Source organism: Diabrotica virgifera, chromosome 9, assembly GCF_917563875.1.
Source record: "Diabrotica virgifera virgifera chromosome 9, PGI_DIABVI_V3a".
NCBI lineage: Eukaryota > Metazoa > Arthropoda > Insecta > Coleoptera > Chrysomelidae > Diabrotica > Diabrotica virgifera.
In genome coordinates this window covers 77,924,217-77,945,646 of record NC_065451.1, presented here as the reverse complement: position 1 = coordinate 77,945,646, position 21,430 = coordinate 77,924,217, and the positions used below count along the sequence as shown (strand labels likewise).

The window sequence follows — 21,430 nt, the reverse complement described above, 5'->3', positions numbered from 1 at the left end:
TCTCGGACAGTGCGCAGCATATGGCAAAATGGGACTCACATGGCCGGTGTGTATGTCTATATATATATATATATATATATATATATATATATATATATATATATATATATATATATACATCATTCTATCATTGTTGCGTCTGATAACATCCCAATTACATACATTATTGATACCTTCGAATTATTGCGTCCGTATATCGGACGCAATAATGTCAAGCCATAATTTTCGTTGTTCCTGTAGTTTTTCAAGTATCATTGCTACTCTGTAAGTTGACAAAATATTCAAACTTCTCCTTTTTAATTTCAATTTGGCAACATATAATCAGATGACAGATATATTTTATGATTTAAATTTTGTATCAGGACGCAATAATGTTAGCAACCAGTTTATTGTTAGTTCATCGATTTTCCGTGTTGGCGCTAAGATAATATACTACTCCAAGTATACATTTGACAAAGCACGCATATTATTGCTTCCGAAATGTGGCAACTCTGTTATCTATTTTTACTTTAATAGATATACATATTTGAGATCCGTATTGTACGTGGATTTTTAAGAAAATAGTTTTCTTAAAAACAATTTACTATCAATATGATTCGTGGGAAGCGAATATTAAATGAGTGCCTAAAACAAGGTTATAGAATAGAAATATGCCTTGATGTCATGAACAATTTAACAATTTTATAGACAAAGCTTACAAGAATCATAAATAAAAACAATAATAAATACAATTTACTAAAATTATACAATTCGTCAATATAAATTAAACATAATAAAGTGAAATAAAAATCAGTACCCTAACAATATGTATATTGCAAAATTAAAAAAAAATTGCAAATTGCGTAATCTACCTTAAGAAATTTAATAAGTTATGCTGCTGCATATGACACTCAAATATAGATTAAGATTCTACTTATACATAAGAATACTGTAATTTCTTAGTTATTGGTTAAGAAACTCTGCTATTGAGTAATATTGGTCATTCAGATAAATAGTCTTTTGTCATTTTAAGTTGCAGAGGGAGATGGTTGTATAGTTTTTTTGCAGAATATAATATAGATTTCTTTACTAACTCACTGGACGGGATCGGTAAATAGATGTCAAAGGTAGAATTTCTGGTGGAATAGTCATGTCTAGGCCTTGCTGGAAAGACATGTAGATGTTTACGAATTAAGCAAACAGTTTCTAAAACATATAAAGAAGGTAGTGTTAGAATCCTGTGACCTTTGAAGTAGCTTCTGCAATGTGTTGTTCTTCTGAGGCCAAACAGATATCTTATTGCTCTTTTTTGTAATTTCAAAACAACATCGGATTGGGCAGCTGTACCAGAACCCCAAAAAGGCAGACCATATCGAAGATGGGACTCGAACAATGAAAAGTATGTTATTTTGGAAGAGGCTAAATTCATTTCCTTCGAAACAGATCTTATTGCAAAGCAAGCTGAGGTTAGTTTCTTGCTTAACACATCGATATGAAGGGACCATTTAAGGTTGCTATCTAAAAAAATACCAAGAAACTTTACAGAATCAACGATACTGATCTGGCTGTTATAAAGAGGTAAGGGTTGAAGAGTTCCTTTATAGGATAATGCTACTAATCTACGTTAAAAGGTGGTAAATTAGAATCGGACCAGGATTTTATTGTGAGTAGATCAGAAGTTATAGTAGCATGAAGAGTTGCGATGTTTGAGTTGCTCCAAATGATACTGGTATCGTCAGCAAAAAGAAAAACTTTTCCATCGTTTTTTAAACTAGTGATGTCATTAGTAAAGATAAGGAAAAGTAGAGGACCCAATAATGAACCTTGTGAACCACGTACAACATTTTTGAGACTAGAGTCTGTATCAGTTGCTCTAACCCGTTGTTTCCTATTATCCAAGTAAGATTGAAACCAGTTCAAAGAAATACCTTGAATTCCATAGAAATCTAGTTTTTTGATCAAAATGTCGTGATTTACACAATCAAAAGCTTTGACATAATCACAAAAAAACAGTGGCAGTGTGCAGATTATTGTTTAATGCTTGATAAACCTCATGTAGTACAGAAAACATGGCATCGATGGTACATTTATTATTTAAAAAGCCGAACTGATTTTGTGATAAAATCTTGTTATCAACGAGAAAGGAAATAAGTCGGGCTTTTATGAATCTCTCAATAATTTTGGAGAGTACCGGTAGTAATGAAATGCGTCTATAATTGCAGGCATTAGATTTTTCACCATCCTTATGAAGAGGAATAATGATGGCCGTCTTTAGGCACTCTGGAAATTTACCTTTCTCAAAAGAATTATTAATTAGAGAGATGAGGACCCCAAACACATTGTCTGGGAGATTTGAGAAAATTTTTATGGATAGTCCATCGGTACTACAGGAAGAGTTGCTTTTGATACTATTGATTGTTTGGATCAGTTCAGATTTATCAACCGGTCTTATAAAGAATGAATTCGAAACCTTTCTTAGGGAGATAGGAAATGGGATCTTGTTGTGACACAATAGTTGATGTTATATTTTTACTCACATTAACAAAGTATTCATTTAGATTTTCTGGGTCTGGAAGGGAAAATGTTTGAGTTGTGTGAGTTTTATTTCGAAGATCGTTTATTATGGACCAAGTTTCTTTTGCAACACTTTTAGAGCTTCTGAGACGATTTTGATAGTAAAATTTTTTAGCTGATTTTATAAGTTTTAAATAGATTGCCCTGTACTTGGTGATATATTCAGTAACAGAGACGTTGGTAGTAAATTTCTTGATGTAGACTAGTGAACGCATATTTTTGGCTGATATGCGGACACCTTTGGTAGTCCAGGGTTTGCGATGTTTTGGCTTAATTGTGATTAAAGGAAATGCTTTATTGAAGATACAGACAAGCTTATTCAACAAATCACTGAAATTATAATTGACGTCCATAGAAGGAAAATGCCACTCAGAGGTTAAGCATAAATTTTGGAATTTACGAAAGTTCCGACCGGAAAAAATCCTGCTTAACGTCGAGTTTTCGAGGAGGACTTGCTAAAGATGTTATAAACTTCGTATAAACCGCTTCATGATCAGATAGTCCCGCATTAACAGTTGTAGCGCAGACATCACGGGGTGAGAAATCTGAGACAATATAATCAATTATGGTAGATGAAGTTTTTGTAATCCTTGTAGGAGAATTAATGTGCATTGATAGACCATATGATTCAAATATGTTGACCAGGGATATTTGTGTAGCACAAGTAGCAGGATAATTATTATTAAAGACACCGCATTGAATTTTTCTGCTTTTATGAGGCAGGTCATCTAACAAATTTAGCAGGTTCTGAAATAATAGTTCCACGGAAGAGTCAGGTGATCTATAAATGAAAATAATATAAAGATTAAGGTTCTTACTGTAAACTAAGGAAAACTCAAAGAATGCTTCACTTAATAGAAAGTCATATTTTGTTACCAGAGAAAAATCATTATTTGTAGAAAGAATTTGGGTGCCTCCATGAGCTGAACTTAGACGGTCATACCTAGCAATAGTGGAATATTTTTCTACAAAAAAAGGCTCGTTGACTTCAAACCAGTGCTCAGTAACCGCAACTATCGGTGAAAACCCTAATTCCTCTAGAAACAGAAATAATTCATCAGTTTTATAGAACGAATATTAATCAGAACAATGCTAAATTTGTTATCACTAAAATTATTTGAGGATTCTAGTCCCTCAGAACACGTCGTGATGTTTAAAAATTTCGTCTTGGAGAGGCAGCGGAATAGTAGTTTCGGTGGCATTCCCTTGATTTTTGCAGGTGAATAATTTTTTCCGAAGTTAGAAAAGACCTAGAAGCAGCAAGATCAGCGTCTACCTCATCTGCACCAATTCCATAAGCATCATTAAAATCTAGAAGAATTTTTCATAGATCTTCACTCTTTGTAGGAAGTCCGTCGGAAGCCAGAAACAGTTTAACACTCGTGTTGGTATACCCATCATAAAATACTAATGCAGGTTGGTCCTGTAGAAAAGCAAGATGAAGTTTAATGGCCTTTAAGATATCCGGTTCCCTTAATCTGGCTAACAGATATCGACTATTAGAGTTATTGGTTAATCTAACTCTTGATGGGGTCAATGGATCCAGATTAGTAGATGGTTCTAAAGTATCTTTCTTAATGAAATTAATATGGGTATGGAACGGATTCTTAGTTTTGCAAATTTCGATGGCCTGTTTGTCTGTATGTATGTTTGTGCTCTGAACTTCATCTTTGTTGTTGCATAAACTGCTATTTGAATTTTCCAGGCTAATACCTCTTCTGATATTCTTCGGATTTTTATGTGACCCAGATAAAAGCGTTGGTTCGAAATATGAAGATTCGATAGACCATTTAATGTTTACACCAGGTGGCCAAATGCCCTTATTAAGTAATAGGTTAATAGATGTTCTAGATTCTATTTTGAATGAAGAACCAGTTGTTGTGTCAGCGTCTTTAAGGAGGATATAACGTCTTATATATTCCTTGATACCTAGCTTCTCTTTAATATAGTGAACCACTTGTATAGGGGTGTATATTGGGCTCAAGTTACTAATAACTACAAAGTGACACTTATCTTCTGTAATTTTTGATTTTTGCTCTGGACTTTCTTCGAAATGTTGAGGCTCTTCAGTTTGGGTACTTGAGGTGGCATAACATGTATTTTTCTTCAATACCTCTTTTTTCGTTGTTATGGTAGATAGACTTTTGATTAGATTGCTCATTTGATTCGATATTTCATTGATGTTTGAAGAGAGCCTTTCTGGGTCATACATCCTGTGTTCATCGAAGTTCCTATCGCCTCCCAGATGATGTTTACCCAACAGCTAAAATCTCCAAGCTGTTGATGGTTATGGAAAAAGGCGGAGCAGACCAATACAAAGAAAAATCTATAGATGACATAGGAGATGACAATACGGAAGAAAATCTTCTGGAACTTAATTATCATGACAGTGATGAGGGTGACAATGATATGTTGGATGATTTAGTAAATAGCAAGGGTACCGAAATGTCGACCAGTAATAGCAATGCAGATAATACACTAATTAAAACAATTGCACCCAAATTAAAAAAGAAAATTATTAGGAAAGCCGTCCCGTGGACTAAAGAACAGAAGGAAGTAACATTAAAGTACTTTAAAAATCATATAAAAGTAAAGAAAGCCCCTAAAAGACTAGAGTGTGATGAGTTTATGTAAAAGTTTAAAAAAATAATATACAACAAAGATTGGTTAAAAATCAAAATTTTTATACAAAATGCATATAAAGACAAATAAGAAAATAATTAAAATCTGCTTTAGTATTTTTTTAGTATTTCCTTAAATGGTGGAGTTGAGTTTAATATTGTATATCATTTGGTTTCTAAGACATCCCAGGGGGTGATTTTATATGTGGTCATGTTTCATTTTTTTTATGGCTATTTATTTAAAATCCTTAGTTTAGCTTCAGGTTAGGTATGGCGGAATGAAAGAACCTCATTTAAATTACTTTATCTTCTGTTCATAATTATACCTACAATCTGATTACTGCTTATCAAATAAATTATTAAATTGTTCCTGTTTTTAAATATGTTCAGAAAAAAAAGTTTAGGTCTATTTATGCATTTTATTTTTGTATTGTTAATGTTCACAACAAGAAGTACCTATGTATATACCTAAATATATATAAATTTTGTTGCGCTATGAGAGCATTTCTATCAAATTTTTTTCCCATAGATGAATAGCCGTTCTCCCTTTCCGAAGCATGGAATTTTACTGCCTTATATATTTTTGTCCGTCAATTTTTTTTCTGTATAATTCGAAAAATTCAGAATAATTTATTACACAAATGATTCTGTTAACACAATATTCGGTTCATCTCTAGATGCAATTATTAATTGTTTTCGGTTGCACTTGCTTCCATGCACTTACGGTCCAAATTAAGGAGTTGGTAATATTTATAGACTTTTTAATCTCCTTTGTAGAATCATATTCGTCCATTGACGACAGTAGCCTTCAAATCAAAAATTGTCGGCAGTATGTTTTAAAACATTTTATAATCCATTGATCCAGGGGTTGCATTCTGATGTAGTATTTAGTGGTAGAAATATTATTTTAACATTGGATAAAACAAGTTGTGGATGAGACGTACCGTTGTCTAGAAACAAAAGAACTTTTCGATTTTCTCTCTGCATTCTTCTATCAAATTTATTTAGCCAGTCTGTCATGATTTCCCTTGTCATCCACGACTTCTTATGGCTATACCATTCGATAGGTAATTTTTCTATGTATGAAACCTTGAAACAACGGGGTTTTTTACTTTTTCCAATTACTGAGTGGCCTTTCTTTGTCCCCTATTATGTTGGTGCAAAATAGTATTGTGACTCTTTCTTTGGAAGCCTTATTTGCAGTGCATCTTTCTCCTTTTAGGTATAAGTTTTGTTGGGTAATGCTCTAAAAAATAATCCCGTCTCATCTGCGTTAAAAATGTCTCGCGGAGAGAGAGCGAGCAGTTTCTCTTTCCAGTCAGAAACCACTAATAAATCTACAGCAGCTGCTTACGCACATATGGATTTCAAGGAAATATGACGCTTACAAAGTTTCTCGAGCCATCCGCCAGAAGCTTTCATAATATCGAGACTTAGTTCCTTTGCAACTTCTAATGCTTTTTCTTGAATAATTTTACCACAAACAGGAATATTTTTAGACCTCACTTTACAAAACCAATCGAAAACGAAAACAATTTGGTCTCATGCAGCACCCTACGTTTTCAAAAATTTTATTTTCGCTTCCAGGTTTCCGCTCTCAGAAAATTAATTAATTTAATCACATGTTTCAAAATTCCACTAACTTGAGTTTTTCCAATTCCAAATTTTTCTGCTAACTTTCTAACACTTAACTTATGCATCTCTGCATAATGAACCATATCGACTTTTTCTTTCAAACCTAAAAACTTCCTTTTGGTGGACGCCATATTATTTACGTTGCAAAACCTTCAAAACTAAAATTATTTCAGTTTTACTAATTTTACATAGGTCGATATTCAGATAAAATCTATTACGAAAATTAATCAAAATTAAGTTGAGTTTTTGAATATTTTGCTTCATCTGATATTTCCGTTAAAATTGTATTCTAGACAAAATACAATAACTTCATCATAAAATTTAATGTTCCTGGCATCGGCATTCGCGTCATCGGTCACACACAGGACATTAGTAAAATGTATTATTTTGCTTGCTTTGCTTACAGTTTGTTAATGTAAAGTGGAAATATCAAACTTTTATTACTTGGTGCCGCTAACGTAAACAGTTATATCAAATATCACCCATCTCATGGACATCTGTATTGATTTGAAATAATAAATCTATACTAAATTTACAATCAAGATGCAGTAGAAATAAACAAACCAAGACACGTCAAATGCTACTAGGAGCACTCCCGAATCATAATTTACAATGTATAAATTTTGGAAATCATGATTTGGGATTTACAATGTATATACATTGTAAATTATGTTTCGTAAGTGCTCCTAGTAGAATTTAACGTGTCTTGGTTTGTTTAATTCTACTGCATCTTGATTGTAAATTTAGTATAGGTAGCTTTATTATATAACATTAGAATGTAAAATATTTGGATAAAAATTTTTATTTTTCCATTTGCTGTCCGCATTTGCACAGGCCGTTGAAGGGAGTTAAAGCGTACAGGTTCACATATCGCCGAATGATTTTTGTTTTAAAAATCGTCCGTATAGAGGAGGTGTCCGGCGAAGAAAGGTGTCCGTTAAGAGAGAGTTTACTATATAAAACTATAAATAAATGAAATATTACTTAATACGTTCTCAATAAATAAGGATCATTTTTATATGTACATATCACAATTGTATCAAAATGGTATAGATATCATAATTGAATGTAACAAGCAGTTCGAAAATTCCAACTCGTATTACAATTTCGCTACGAAGCTCAAATACCGGTAATTTAATATATTTTTTGTTTCATTTTATGTATAATGTATTTCTAAATATTAGTGCGTCCTTCAGTTTGGCAACATTGAATGGACGCAACTGTGTATGGTTGGAGGTATATACGGAGTTAACAAAGCCGCCTGTTATAAAGATGCAATAATGGTTTAAAATAAAAGAAAATTCGAATATTTAAAAAATTAAAATACAATAAAACAAAGTATAGTTCCATATTAGAAATTAAATTTTAAACCAATATTCGTCGGAAAATTATCAATTTTCCTTGTATTTCCAGGAGACGCAATAAGATCGCTTTGTTATACGGACGCAGTAATGGTAACATGATGTATATATATATATATATATATATATATATATATATATATATATATATATATATATATATATATATATATATATATATATATATATATATATATATATATATATATATATTTACATCTGGGCACAAATTTGCGTCCGTTCAGAAAGCAAACATTTTGCATCCCCCATAAGCAATGATCCTAGAAGAAAAATAACGAAGTATACTATATCTATGAAAAATTTGGTAATGTATACTGTATTTTTCTTTTTATTATTTTGAAAAAAAAAATGTATTCAATTTTTTTATTTTCAGATTATTTTGCTTCCTTTTATATTATTATCTGATATGAGTCCACTTATATACATCTCGTATATATACACTACTATTTTACATCCACATATGAATATATATTTCATTTTTCTATTTATTTTACGTCCAACATTGTTGCCAAGTTAAAATGCACAAACAGGTTTAAACTACGACAGTAATTTAAAGGATACATTTTTAATTATTCGTTGCTGGGCCGGGCCGCGATAACGAACTTGTTTTAGTTATTGCTTTTTAAGTTATATGGATATCATACTTACATCAAAATAATACAGTAGACTCTCTCTATAACGAACACGGTTATTACGAGGTTGCGCTTATAACGAGGTACACTAGATATCCCATGAAATTCCTATTGAACTGAACACCTCTATAACGAGGCATATTTGGATATAATGAGGAAAAATCAAATCGTAAAATATGTATCTTTATTATTCTTTATCAATATAAAAAATCAAACATCAACCATTTCACAAACATTAAAAACAGTTTTTCTTGCCTCCTGAACAATCGTGATTTTAAGGTTACGGGGTATTATTTCATAGAAAGACACAGACGTTATACTCCATTAGAGTTACGTCACTAAAACTGCGGCTAACTTCGCATCGATTTACTTTTTTACGTTTCCTGCGAAATCCTTGCTTTTGGCACTTTGTTTGATCTAAATATGGTGTTTAATTTAGAATTGTTTCATTAAATTTATATTTATTAAAATATATTGCATTAATGCACAAACTTAAATTTCCAACTTTATCGCAGAGAAAATATTGAAAAGTAGTTTTTTATAATATTGTAAAGATTGTTTTAAAATCATTTTTAATTATAAATATATTTTTCTATGGATGCTATACAATGTGCAACTTCTCTCACTACTTACATACATTCAAAACGAACAATTTCTCAGGCAGTGAAAGTCGGCCATTGCAGTGAGAAATATTTTTTCTCACGGGTTCACCGCCGGTTTACAAACACACGATCGCCATTTCCATGGTAACATGCACAATACAAACACAATTATTTTTTTCAAACAAAATGTCAAACAATTAGTCAAAACTTATCAAAATATCAAAAACTACTTTTAAGACTGTTCAACTGTGAATTATAATTTTAAATAATTAAATTATATAAATATTAAGAATATTAAATACCTATGTGTATATATGTATTTTATTTCAATTTAGGCATATAATATAGCTAAAAGCACCTAAATTATTTAATTTTGAAGTTTGAACTCTTGACAAAAACGCATCCATAGAAAAAGTACAGTGTACAACACGAGAGAAAATGACATATTTCTCTCTCGCTTGATTTGCGGCACTCGCCTCGTGCTCGGCTCGTGTCAACAAACTTCTGCGCTCGTGAGAAATATGTCTTTTTTCTCTCTTGTTGTACAATATACTATTTCTGTGTATTATTTTTCATTATTGTCAAAAATAGAGATATTCTTGAACAAGGAGCACATTTTTACACACTTCCTATACAATTAATAAAATTTTACATCTGATGGTATATTGTAAAGATCTTCTTACTTAGACTTCTACAAATATTTAAGAATCAAATGTACCCAAATCAATCCAGTCCTTCTCGAGTTATCAAATAAAAATATATATAAAAAAAGAGTCAGAAAAAATGGAGGGTGTCAGAAAAAATTGGAAGGAGATACAATTAAATAGGATGATGCCAGAAAAAATTGAATGCAGTGACTTTAGAAGGCAATTGAATGAAATTACAGTGGAACCTCGATAACTCGGATTAATCGGGACTGCGGCCGATCCGGGTTATCGAAAATCCGGGTTAGCCGGAGAATATAGTAAAAATTAATAAATAACCTCCATTACAATTACAAAAACATGAAACACATATGCACAGTACACATCTAAATTACGTATAGTTGTATAGAGTGTAGAGTTTTGTTCATTTCTTGGTAAAAAACTCAGTCATACTGTAGAGATGTACCGACACCATAATATGGTAGGTCTGGATCCTGCGTACAAAAAAAAATTGATAAATAGCAAGCTGAAAATTTGTTATTAGCTTAAGGGTGTCTAGTCGGACAGACATTAATATATGGGAACACTGGAACAGGGGAAGTTTTAACTGTGGAACAGGTTAAAAATTTGGAACGGTCAGACCACGAAAACGGCACATGTATTTTTTCCGACAGAACAGACTTAAACTCTCCGAACAGAGATTAAACTCTCATGCAAAAATCAGACTGCTATTTATCACCAAATTGGCGTTTTAATGAGTGGAACATGTAGAATATGTCAAATGACAGGAATTATGACAGGTGATAAATAGCAGTCTGATTTTTGCATGAGAGTTTAATCTCTGTTCGGAGAGTTTATGTCTGTTCTGTCGGACAAAACAAATGTGCCATTTTCGTGTTCTGACCGTTCCAAATTTTTGACCTGTTCCACAATTAAAACTGCCCCTGTTCCAGTGTTCTCATATATCAAAGTTTATCCGACTAGACACCCTTAAGCTATTAATAAATTTTTAGCTTGCTATTAATCAACTTTTTTTTCATACGCGGGATCCAGACCTATGGTAGCATAATATCATATTATGATGCTGCAATAAATTTGTTTTAAAGATTCGTCTTTATCAATCCTACTTAATGTTTCTAGTTTCTTTTCCATTGTCACTGCAACATTTTTACGTTTTGTTACCATTACGTAGACAAAGCAAACACAATCTGAAGCACGATTACATTACAGAACGGAAGTGATTAATAGGCTGTACTACACACAATACAAGAATTTTTAAATAGTCACGTCTTTTTTAAACAATGCTAAGACAGTTTGACATAAATAAAGAAAAAGGAATACAGACAGGTGTCTGTTCTTTCCGATAAGCTGAGACGGTCGCTCTGGCTGCCGCCGTGTGCATGAATCATTTTTACTATTGTACTTATGTGTTCAAATTACACAAATACACATTATCTCTGAAATATTATTTGGCCTACATACATTTTTATTTGATAAAATTGTTAAATTGTTTATTTGTTAAATTTTTGTCTGATGAAAATCGGTCCGGGTTAGCCGGACTTCCGGGTTATCGGGGGCCGACTTATCGGGGTTCCACTGTAATTAATCAATAATTTTTAAAACAAAGGTTTACATACCAACTTAAAATTAACTTATTTCTTAAATATCTATATTATTTGATATCAGATACAGATACAGTAGGTACTCTTTTATTATTATGTTATTTAAAGCAAGTATAATTTGAAGTGTTTTAGGAATAATTAAAAACAGCACTATAAGCTAAAAAAATTTATTTAATGGCATTAATCAAAAACATGTTACACTCATATTTTTATGTACCTTTTTTTAAATATTGATTTTGCACAAACACTTTTATTTTTAACCAATTTTTATTAAGAAATAATTGCGGATGCAAAGATCTTAATTCTTCACACTCATACCGTTTTGGTGCCCGTTTTTGATTTATATATTTTGAAAAGTAAGCTTTAACAATGTTTTTTTGTTCAGTTGTCCAGGGAGTTAGTAGTCTTTTCTTTTTGGGTACAAATGGTATTGTCTCTATTGTTTCGTCTTTTTTTATATCTTCCGTTACATTAACTTTTTTAAAATCGTTAAAATCATTTTTTTCTGGATCATCACTTTCCTCACAAGATTCATCTTCTAAAAGATTTTGGTCCAAATCTATAGATATATCGTCTAATGTTTTTCCTTTCTGCCCTCCGGCTTCACCCTTTTCCATTAAGATTAGTAATTTAGAAATCTTCGCCGTTTGGTACACATCGTCTGGTAATCGATAAGAGTTTTTATGAACGGCAGATGTGTGTCCCATAAATGTGGACAATTGTTCAATTTCATTATCACTTAAGTTAAATAACTGTGTAAGCGTTGCTAGATGTTTTCGTAATCTAGTGCAAGTTATGGCTTGAGGATTTTTAGCACCACAAGAAACAGCATATTTGGCAATTATTTTATATCCACAGATAGGCGTAGAGTGACTTGATCTGCCAAATAAATAAGGGTTGTCATCTTTTACAAAATTAGATCTAACTTTTAATATTTCTTTGATGTGATTTTGTATGTCAGTGCTAAATATAACCGGAACACCTCGTCCCCGTTTACCCCTTATGACAATTCGCTTCATATTTTTTAATAATATTTTTTCTGTTTCGGTAACAACTTCTTTAAATTCCTCATAACTGTCATTTTTCTTTTCAGATTTCTCATAGGTATCCAAAAGCATTCTTTGCAATTCACCTGGTCTTTTTCTGTTTAAAAGTATAACTCTGCAAAATATCGTTTCTAATAGAGTATTGTAAGCAGCAACATTATGTGAATCTATTTTGAGTCGTTGTAATGCCTTATCCGCTTCTGTAACTAAATGTTGCTTGAGTAATTTTAGGTCGCTGGCGAGAGGTACAATAGTAATTTTATTAAATTTCTTTAAATTAAGGTCATTACCAGCCCGGTTTGATATATCAAATCGCCAATTTGATTGAAACAAATTTATTAATGTTTTCAGATTTGATTCACAATTAGCTGTTTCAATGGTTGGTTCCATTTTTGAGATCATGTGTAACGCAATGTCACAACATTGTTTTAAGGACGTTCCTATGTTTAATGCATAGGTGGGAGAAAAAAATAAATCTTTTTCTGTATCATATTTTGATACCAATTTCGTAGCGTCTACTAAGTCGTCATAGAATTTCGGTTTGAGAGCTTCAAATAGGTTACTTGTACAAGCCTTAATTTTCTTGAATTCTATTAAAATCCTAGATAGCTCTCTCATCTTTCGACTCGTAACAGTAATGTGATGTTTTTCGCGATGAATCTTAAGGTATCTAGCACCAAATGCACATATAAGAAAATCATTTTTTGCTTCTAGAGAGATTTTATCTGGCCGCATTCTTGGGAAGACCTCATCTTTTAAACGCTGGTCAATTTTTTTAACATTTTTTAACAAGAAATTTTGGCCTTCCGCTTGAGAATGTCTAGATGATTGACCACCTAAACATATTTTTCTATGTCTATATAAAAATTTAGATCGGTAAAACCCTAGACAGTTCGAACATGGTAGAAATGACTGAGAAGGTTGAAGTCCTTGCTTAACCGGCTTTACACATTCTTGTGAATTTTTAATGAAATTTCCTTTTTTCTTTAGAAGTGAAACTAATTCTCTCCTTTCTTTGGATTTCTTTTCCTTTGATAGTATACGTTGGACTTCTAGTTCACAAGAATGATTTCTCTGTAAGTGTCTTACAAAATTGTTCACATCCGTTTCACAGTAATAACACGTATCTTTTTTTCTTTTATATTTTTCAGTTTTAACATTGATTGTTTCATTATTATTGTAAACTTCAGTACTTATATTCTCTCCTGGGCTACTTGAAGTTTGCTCCTAAAATTAAAATTTTACAATTAGATTTTTTTAAAATATAATACAATCCTCCAAGAAATTAACGTACCACTTTAAAAATGGGTCATTTTTGATGTCTCTACTTTCCTAAACTTGTCCGATTTAAGTGATTTTTTTAATAGGTTATAGCCATATTCTTTAACAATATCGCTGCAATTATAATGCTACTAGACAGGTAAATTGTCATTGTATGCCGGATGTACCAATCAAACTGTGATTTTTGCTCTCAAAGTTTGTGTTACCATGTGGAATATTCTAGCATTTATAAAATACTGAAATTAAAACCCAACTATAGCCTCACATTTCGGGTACTTTGACACATAGCTTTGTTTTTCATCAATATAGGGTGTTTTTAAATAAGTACGGCAAACTGTAAGGGGTAATTCTGCATGAAAAAATAATGACAGTTTGCTTTATAAACTTATTTCCGCAAATGATTCGTTTCCAAGATAGGGGATGTTAACATTTTTCTTACAAACTGACGATTTATTTATTGCTCTTAAACCCGGTTGTGCAAATGAAATTTGGTGGGTATTAAGAGATAGTAATTGCGAATTTTTTTATATAAAATTAGGAATTTAATATTTACCATTGGCGCACATAAGGGGCATATTACCCGTTTGAGCGCCAATGGTGACTATTAAATTCCTAATTTTATATAAAAAAATGCACAATTACTATCTCTTAACACCCACCAAATTTCATTTGCATATCTTAACTGGTTTAACAGCAATAAATAAATCGTCAGTTTGTAAGAAAAATTTCAACACCCCCCTATCTCGGAAACGAAGCATTTGCGGACATACGTTTATAAAGCAAACTGTCATTATTTTTTCATGCAGAATTACACCTTAAAGTGTGCCGTACTTATTTAAAAGTACCTTGTATTGATGAAAAAGAATACTAGTAAAGGACTCAACTTTTTTTATCATTCAACATAAGCAAATCAATCAAAAATCAGAATGTTAGGAACACATGAGGCTATAGTTGGGTTGTAATTTCAGAATTTTATAAATGTTAGAATATTCCACATGGTGACACGAACTTTGAGAGAGAAAATCACAGTTTGATTGGTACATCCGGTATACAACGACAATTTAGCTGTCTAGCAACAATATTATTACAGCGATATTGTTAAAGAATAAGAATAAACACATTAAAAAATTAACCAAACATGCGAAATAAAAAGAAGCTTAACTCTTGCTTGGGCAGCCTACGGAGCTCTGAGAGACATATTTAGGAGCAGTATACCGATCGGTTTAAAAAGACCAATGTGTTTGACCAATGTCTGCTGCCGGTAATGACATATGGAGCAGAGACACTGACTCTAACCAATGCAACAGCGTCGAAAATGCGGAATACTCAAAGGCGTATGGAAAGATCCATGCTGGGCGTAACCCTATGGGATAAAATAAGAAATGAAGATCTCAGACAAAGAACCGGTATCGCAGATGTTATAGAACGTATCACCAGGCTCAAAGGAACTGGGCAGGACACGTCGCCAGGCTGAAAGATTCAAGATGAACACGAAAGCTGATGGAATGGAGACCAAGAGAAGATAAACGCAGTAGAGGAAGGACGCCTAGACGATGGACCGATGATATCTGGCGGATTAGTAAAAACTGGCAACATTCAGCACAAAACCGTGAAGTGTGGAAACAATTGGGGGAGACCTATGTCCAGCAGTGGACGTGAATTGGTTGGATGATGATGATTAAAAAATTACATAAATCAGACAACAGGTTTAGGAAATTTAGGTTGTCGTCCATTTAAGACGACAAAGGGACTACTACAGGGCCACATCCCCTACCCTGTTTAAAATATTCCTGGAAAAAACCGTAAAGCCATGTAAAATAAAGTGCGAAGGAATGGGTATACCAGTAAGGAACAAATATCTATATACCCTAAGTTTTTCTGACGACCAAATAGTGATCGCACAAGACGAAGATGACCTCAGTTTTATGATGAGGAAACTGGAACAGGAATATACAAAGAATGGGATGAAAATAAACCTAAAGAAAACTGAATACCTAACAACGGAGAATACAGAAATAAAACAACTGGAAATAAACGAAAGTAAACAAATTAGAGGAACAGATAAGTACAAGTATTTAGGTTTTATAATATCAAAAAAAGAAACAACTGAGGAAGATATAAAAAATAGACTAGGACAAACCAGAGCCTTCATACGAAAATTGAACCCGATACTGTGGGATAAGAGTATCAGCATAAAACAAAGAGAAGAATATAATATAATACCATAACAAGAAGTATCCTCACTTATGGGTGTGAAAATGGGACAATAAATAAGAAAACCAAAAATAAAATAAGAGCAACAGAGATGGAACTCCTAAGGAGAAGCTGCAGAATAACAAGGAGAGATAGAATAAGTAACATAGAGATTAACAGAAGAATGGGAGTGAACTCAGACATAATAGGCTACATCGAACAAAAGAGATTAACCTGGTAAAATCGTTGGATAAACCGAATAACAAAGTGGAGCCCGATAGGAAAAATGAAGAGAGGCAGACCCCGAAGACCCTTCAGAGATAAAGTGGACGAAGTAATGGAGAGAAGAAATCTGCAGGAAGGGGACTGGTAAGACAGAAAGAGCTGGAGAGAACTGTTGAGTGAAGGAATACAGTGAAAACTGTGAAAATCCTTAGTATATCCTTAGTAAATAGGTTTAGGAAATTGGAGACATTAAAAATGACCAATTTTTAAGGTGATGCGTTAATTTCTTGAAGAAATGTAGGTATAGAATCCAGTTTTATAATATAATTTACTTCATTACTATTCTATACACAAACTTAATCTGATTTATAAGCACTTTAGTCAATAAAATATGCCACGTTTCCTTATGTTGTAAGTATGATAAATTAAAAAAACTTTAGGAAGAAATATGTAAAATTGCAATAAAAATTTAGTTCAACATAATATGTTTTCTTAAAAACTTTAATTTTGTTTAAAACAAAGTAGGTATGTCACTTACTGTTAACATTTGCGGCCTTTCTGTACTTTCAGTGATAAAGTTTTGCGGCATTATGATTAAATTTTGAAGAATCTGAAATTATTATAAATTATATTTTAATATTTAAACTATTAGGTAACTTACCTTTGGAATATTTTTTTTAATATGTGTTTGATTGCTGTCTTTTATTTCCAAATATTTAGAATTCTGAGGGATATTTTCAGTAATTTCTAGAAATTCATCTTCGTGATTATAATATTCCTAAAATTAAATAAAATTATTTGAATTGTGCTGGACTGTTATTTTAAATAAAAAGGTAAAATAATATTTAAATCTACAGAACCGCTGTACTTAAATATTTAAATATTATTTTCCGATAATATTTATTAAAATTAACAATATAAACTGTGAACGTCTTAAAAATATAGATTAAAATTGTTGTACATATTTGTTTTTACAAAAAATTATTTAATGTATAGTTTTACTTGCCTTTATTTCGTCTTCACTACTATCCGATTCTGGAAAATATTCTGGATCAATATCGCTATCGTATGTTGGAGAGTCTGGAGATCTGTTCATATCCGGTAATTATTACAAATTTGTAATTACATGTGCAGTTTTTTAAATATATTAGAAAATAATTTATACAAATCACTTTGTCTGTAGTGACTATATTGTGATATTTTTTTTTATTTGATATTCGCAACACAAAGTTATATACCTTTATTTTTCCAATATCGTCATCAGTGATTTTCCTTTCTTCAGGGAATGGAGATAATGGCCTATTGCAGAACCATCTTTCTTTCTTTTTCGTTTGAAAAAACTTGAGTCCTCGCTAAAAGTATATGTATTTAAAACTTAATTTTTAATGTTCTCGTTAATTAGAGAAATATATAATAAATTATGTTCTCCAAAACAGTTTAGAAAAAGCTGTAACTCCATAATTTTATTGCAAGTATTTTAGACAATAAATATAGTAAAGTAGCTTTCTTGATTGCAATTTTTTTAAAGAGATACTTGTTTTCTACTTTACGTATCAGATAATTTTTTTTTATTTAGCTAATGCCTCGACAACTAATGGCTATTGGCATGGTAGGTACGGTAATTTTTGAACAGTTAGGTACCTAGTGTCATGTGTAGTGTGTGTGTTGAGTAAGTGTCTTGTTACTTTGCAAAGTCGACGTCATTGTCTTTGCAAAGAGACGCTAATTGTATCCGAACGTCTGCGGTCCCTCCGGTGAGTACCGATCCCACAAGGACAGAAACTATATTCATTTATTAATTTATAATAAATGAAAAATTTCTGACCCTGGTGAGATTCGAACCCACAACCTTTCGGATTTTTTCGATCCAAAGGCAGGCGCTCTTACCACTGAGCCACGGAAGGGGTCATATCAGATAATTATTTATTCTCGTAAAGATTAAATTTTCTTTTGCCCTAGCAAAAACTGAATTTTCAATTTAGTTTTAATTAAAATTCCAAAGTACATATTTTAAAAATTAAAAGAATTATTTCTGTAGGATTTACCCCTTATTAATTACTATTAGTGTAATTCAAACGTTTCTTGAAATACACTAAGCGCCAAAATTAACGGTCCACCTTAAAAATGGGACCTTTTTGAAGTCTCGTATTTTCTAAACCTGTTGTCCGATTTTAGTGATTTTTTTAGTATGTTATAGATTTATTCTTTAAGAATCTCATTGTAATAACATTGTTGCTAAATATGTAAGTGTCATTGTATACTGGGTGTAACAATGATAGTGTGTTTTTTCCTCAAAGTTCGGAACACCCTGTGGAATATTCTAGAGTCTATAAAATATTTAAATTAAAACTCAACTATAGCCTTAGGTTTTCTTAAAATTTGGCTTTTTGATTCATTCGCTTCTGTTGCATAACAAAAAAGTTAGGTACTTTTACAACTAGCAAAGTGCTTCATCAATACAGGGTGTTTCTAAATAAGTGCGACAAACTTTAAGGGGTAATTCTGCATTAAAAATAATAACCATTTGATTTATAAACATATGTCCGCAAATGCTTCGTTTCCGAGATACAAGATGTTAAATTTTTTCTTACAGACGATTTATTTAGTGCTCTAAATCGGGTTGGCATATGCAAATGAAATTTGGTAGGTTTTAAGAGGTAGTTATTACGAATTTTTTGGCTACAATTAAGAATTTTATATTCACCATTGGCGTGCATACGGGTCATATTACCCGGTCATAATCCCCGTATGCACGCCAATGGTGAATACAAAATTCTTAATTGTAAGCCAAAAAATGCGCAATCACTACTTCTTAAAACCTACCAAGTTTCATTTACATATCGCAACTGGTTTTAGACCAGTAAATAAATCGCCAGTTTGTAAGAATAATTCAACATCCCGTATCTCGGAAACGAAGCATTTGCGGACATATGTTTATAAATCAAACGATCATTATTTTTCATGCAGAATTACCCCTTAAAGCTTGTCGCACTTATTTAAAAACACCCTGTATTGATGAATTACGTTCTTCTTCTTCTTCTTCTTTTGGCATCATAACCCTGGATGGGTCTTTGCCTGTCTGGCTATGTCCTTCCATTCAGATCTCTCTTGGGCCCTTCTCCTCCATTGTCTTATATTCATGGTTTTCAGGTCGTCTTCCACGTCATCCAAGCATCTCGTCCTGGGCCTTCCCTTTTTCCGCCTTCCTACCGGCTTCCACTGTAACATCTTCTTTGTCGTCTTCGTGTCTTCTTGTCGCTGAACATATCCCAGCCATGACAGTCTTTGAATGATGAATTACGTTACTAGTTGTTAAAGTACCCAACTTTTTTATTACGCAACATAGGCGAATGAATCAAAAAGCAAAATGTTAAGAAAGCCTAAGTATATAGTTTGGTTTTAATTTCAATATTTTATATACCCTAGAATATTCCACAGGGTGTTCCGAACTTTGAGGAAAAAACCCACTATCATTTTTACACTCGGTATACAATGACACTTACCTGTTAGCAACAGTATTTTACAACGATATTCTTGAAGAATAAAGCTATAACATACTAAAAAATCACTAAAATCGGACAACAGGTTTAGAAAATACGAGACTTCAAAAATGTCCCATTTTTAAGGTGGTGCGTTAATTTTGGCGCTTAGTGTATAATATAAGTTTTCGTAATAGAAGAAAACAAGTAATTGGACTTCCTAAGTCCTAAGTTTTCACCCAAAGTGATCGAGAGTAAAACCGGAAGTCGATATTTGAACTTTTTGTGTAACTTTATATGTAATCTCATATTGCTAAGGCACGTCGAATAATTTATCGCTTATATTATTTTGATCACTATAAAACGGCACTTCCGGTTGCAACTCCAAACCGGAAGTCTGATGTCAAATTTCTCGTCTTTTATACGATCCTTGGGTTATAAGCTTTCATTCGACACCTCATTTGACTATCTGTATTAATAACGGAAGAGTTATATTCGCGGACGGACGGACAGACAGTCATGAAACCAGAAGTATGTATTTGCTCTCGTCTTACGAATGCGCGTCGAATAATATATCGCTTGTACTATTCCGGTGACTAAAACAGTAGGTACTTCCAGTAACATTTCTCAAACTGGAAGTCCTAGGTCAAATTTCTCACTTTTAGTACCATTCTTGGATTATAAGCTTTCATTCGACATCTCATTTATCATTCTACCTGGTATAGTGACGAAGGAATTATATTCGCGGGTAGACGGACAGACAGTCATGAAACCGGAAGTATATATTTGTTCTTGTCTTGCTAAGGTGCGTCGAACAATAAATCGCTTGTACTATTACGGTGACTTTAAAACAGTATTTTCGGTTGCATTTCTAAAACGAAAGTCTTAGGTCAAATTTAGGACCATCCTTGGATTATAAGCTTTCATTCAACACCTCATTTGTCATTCTCCTGGTAAAATCCAGGAGGAGTTGTGTTTACGGACAGACGGACGTGGATAATTCAACGTTTTCGCATGCTTTTCAAAATTGGGTGAAAACAAAATATAAAGAAACGTTGTTAACAATAAAGTTAGTAATAATTTTAAAATTTAGGTTTGTAAAAAATTTTAAATTTAGCAATTAGTTAAAATTTAATAGATACGTTTTAGTTCCACAAAATTATATTTTTAAAATTAAAATTTCTGGTAGGTATTATTTATTTAAAAAAACTTTAGCATCCTCTATATCAAAAATATGAATAGATTTATAAATTAATAAAGTTAAAATACTTAGTACCTCACTGTATCGTTTAGTATAAAGTTAAAATACTTTATTTTAAAAGTACATTACTGTATCGTTTTCGGTCATGTTTTATTTTAAAATTTGGAATAATTTTAATACATAATTTATTATGAGCTTTAAATTATATAAAATTTATACTTACATCACCTGAAAAAAAGGATATGTTGTTCTTCGTTTGGGTAACATCCTTAAATTGTCTCACAACCACAGTCACAAGTCGAATAACCGGAATA

General features: G+C 32.2%; 2 protein-coding genes across 2 annotated transcripts; both read right to left on the bottom strand.

Moving 5' to 3' along the window:
* Positions 1-11,900: 11,900 nt before the first annotated feature.
* Positions 11,901-16,170, bottom strand: LOC126891018 (uncharacterized). The gene is made up of 2 exons (XM_050660198.1): positions 16,159-16,170; positions 11,901-13,964 (listed from the first exon to the last, which is right to left on the bottom strand). The coding sequence occupies exons 1-2, from the start codon at positions 16,168-16,170 to the stop codon at positions 11,901-11,903; spliced, it is 2,076 nt and encodes a 691-aa protein (XP_050516155.1).
* Positions 16,171-16,385: 215 nt separating this feature from the next.
* On the bottom strand, positions 16,386-17,532 carry LOC114344527 (uncharacterized). The gene is made up of 3 exons (XM_028295359.2): positions 17,443-17,532; positions 17,098-17,214; positions 16,386-17,046 (listed from the first exon to the last, which is right to left on the bottom strand). Exons 1-3 carry the CDS (start codon positions 17,530-17,532, stop codon positions 16,948-16,950), a joined length of 306 nt encoding a protein of 101 aa, XP_028151160.2. The 3' UTR covers positions 16,386-16,947.
* Between the last annotated feature and the right edge of the window lie 3,898 nt (positions 17,533-21,430).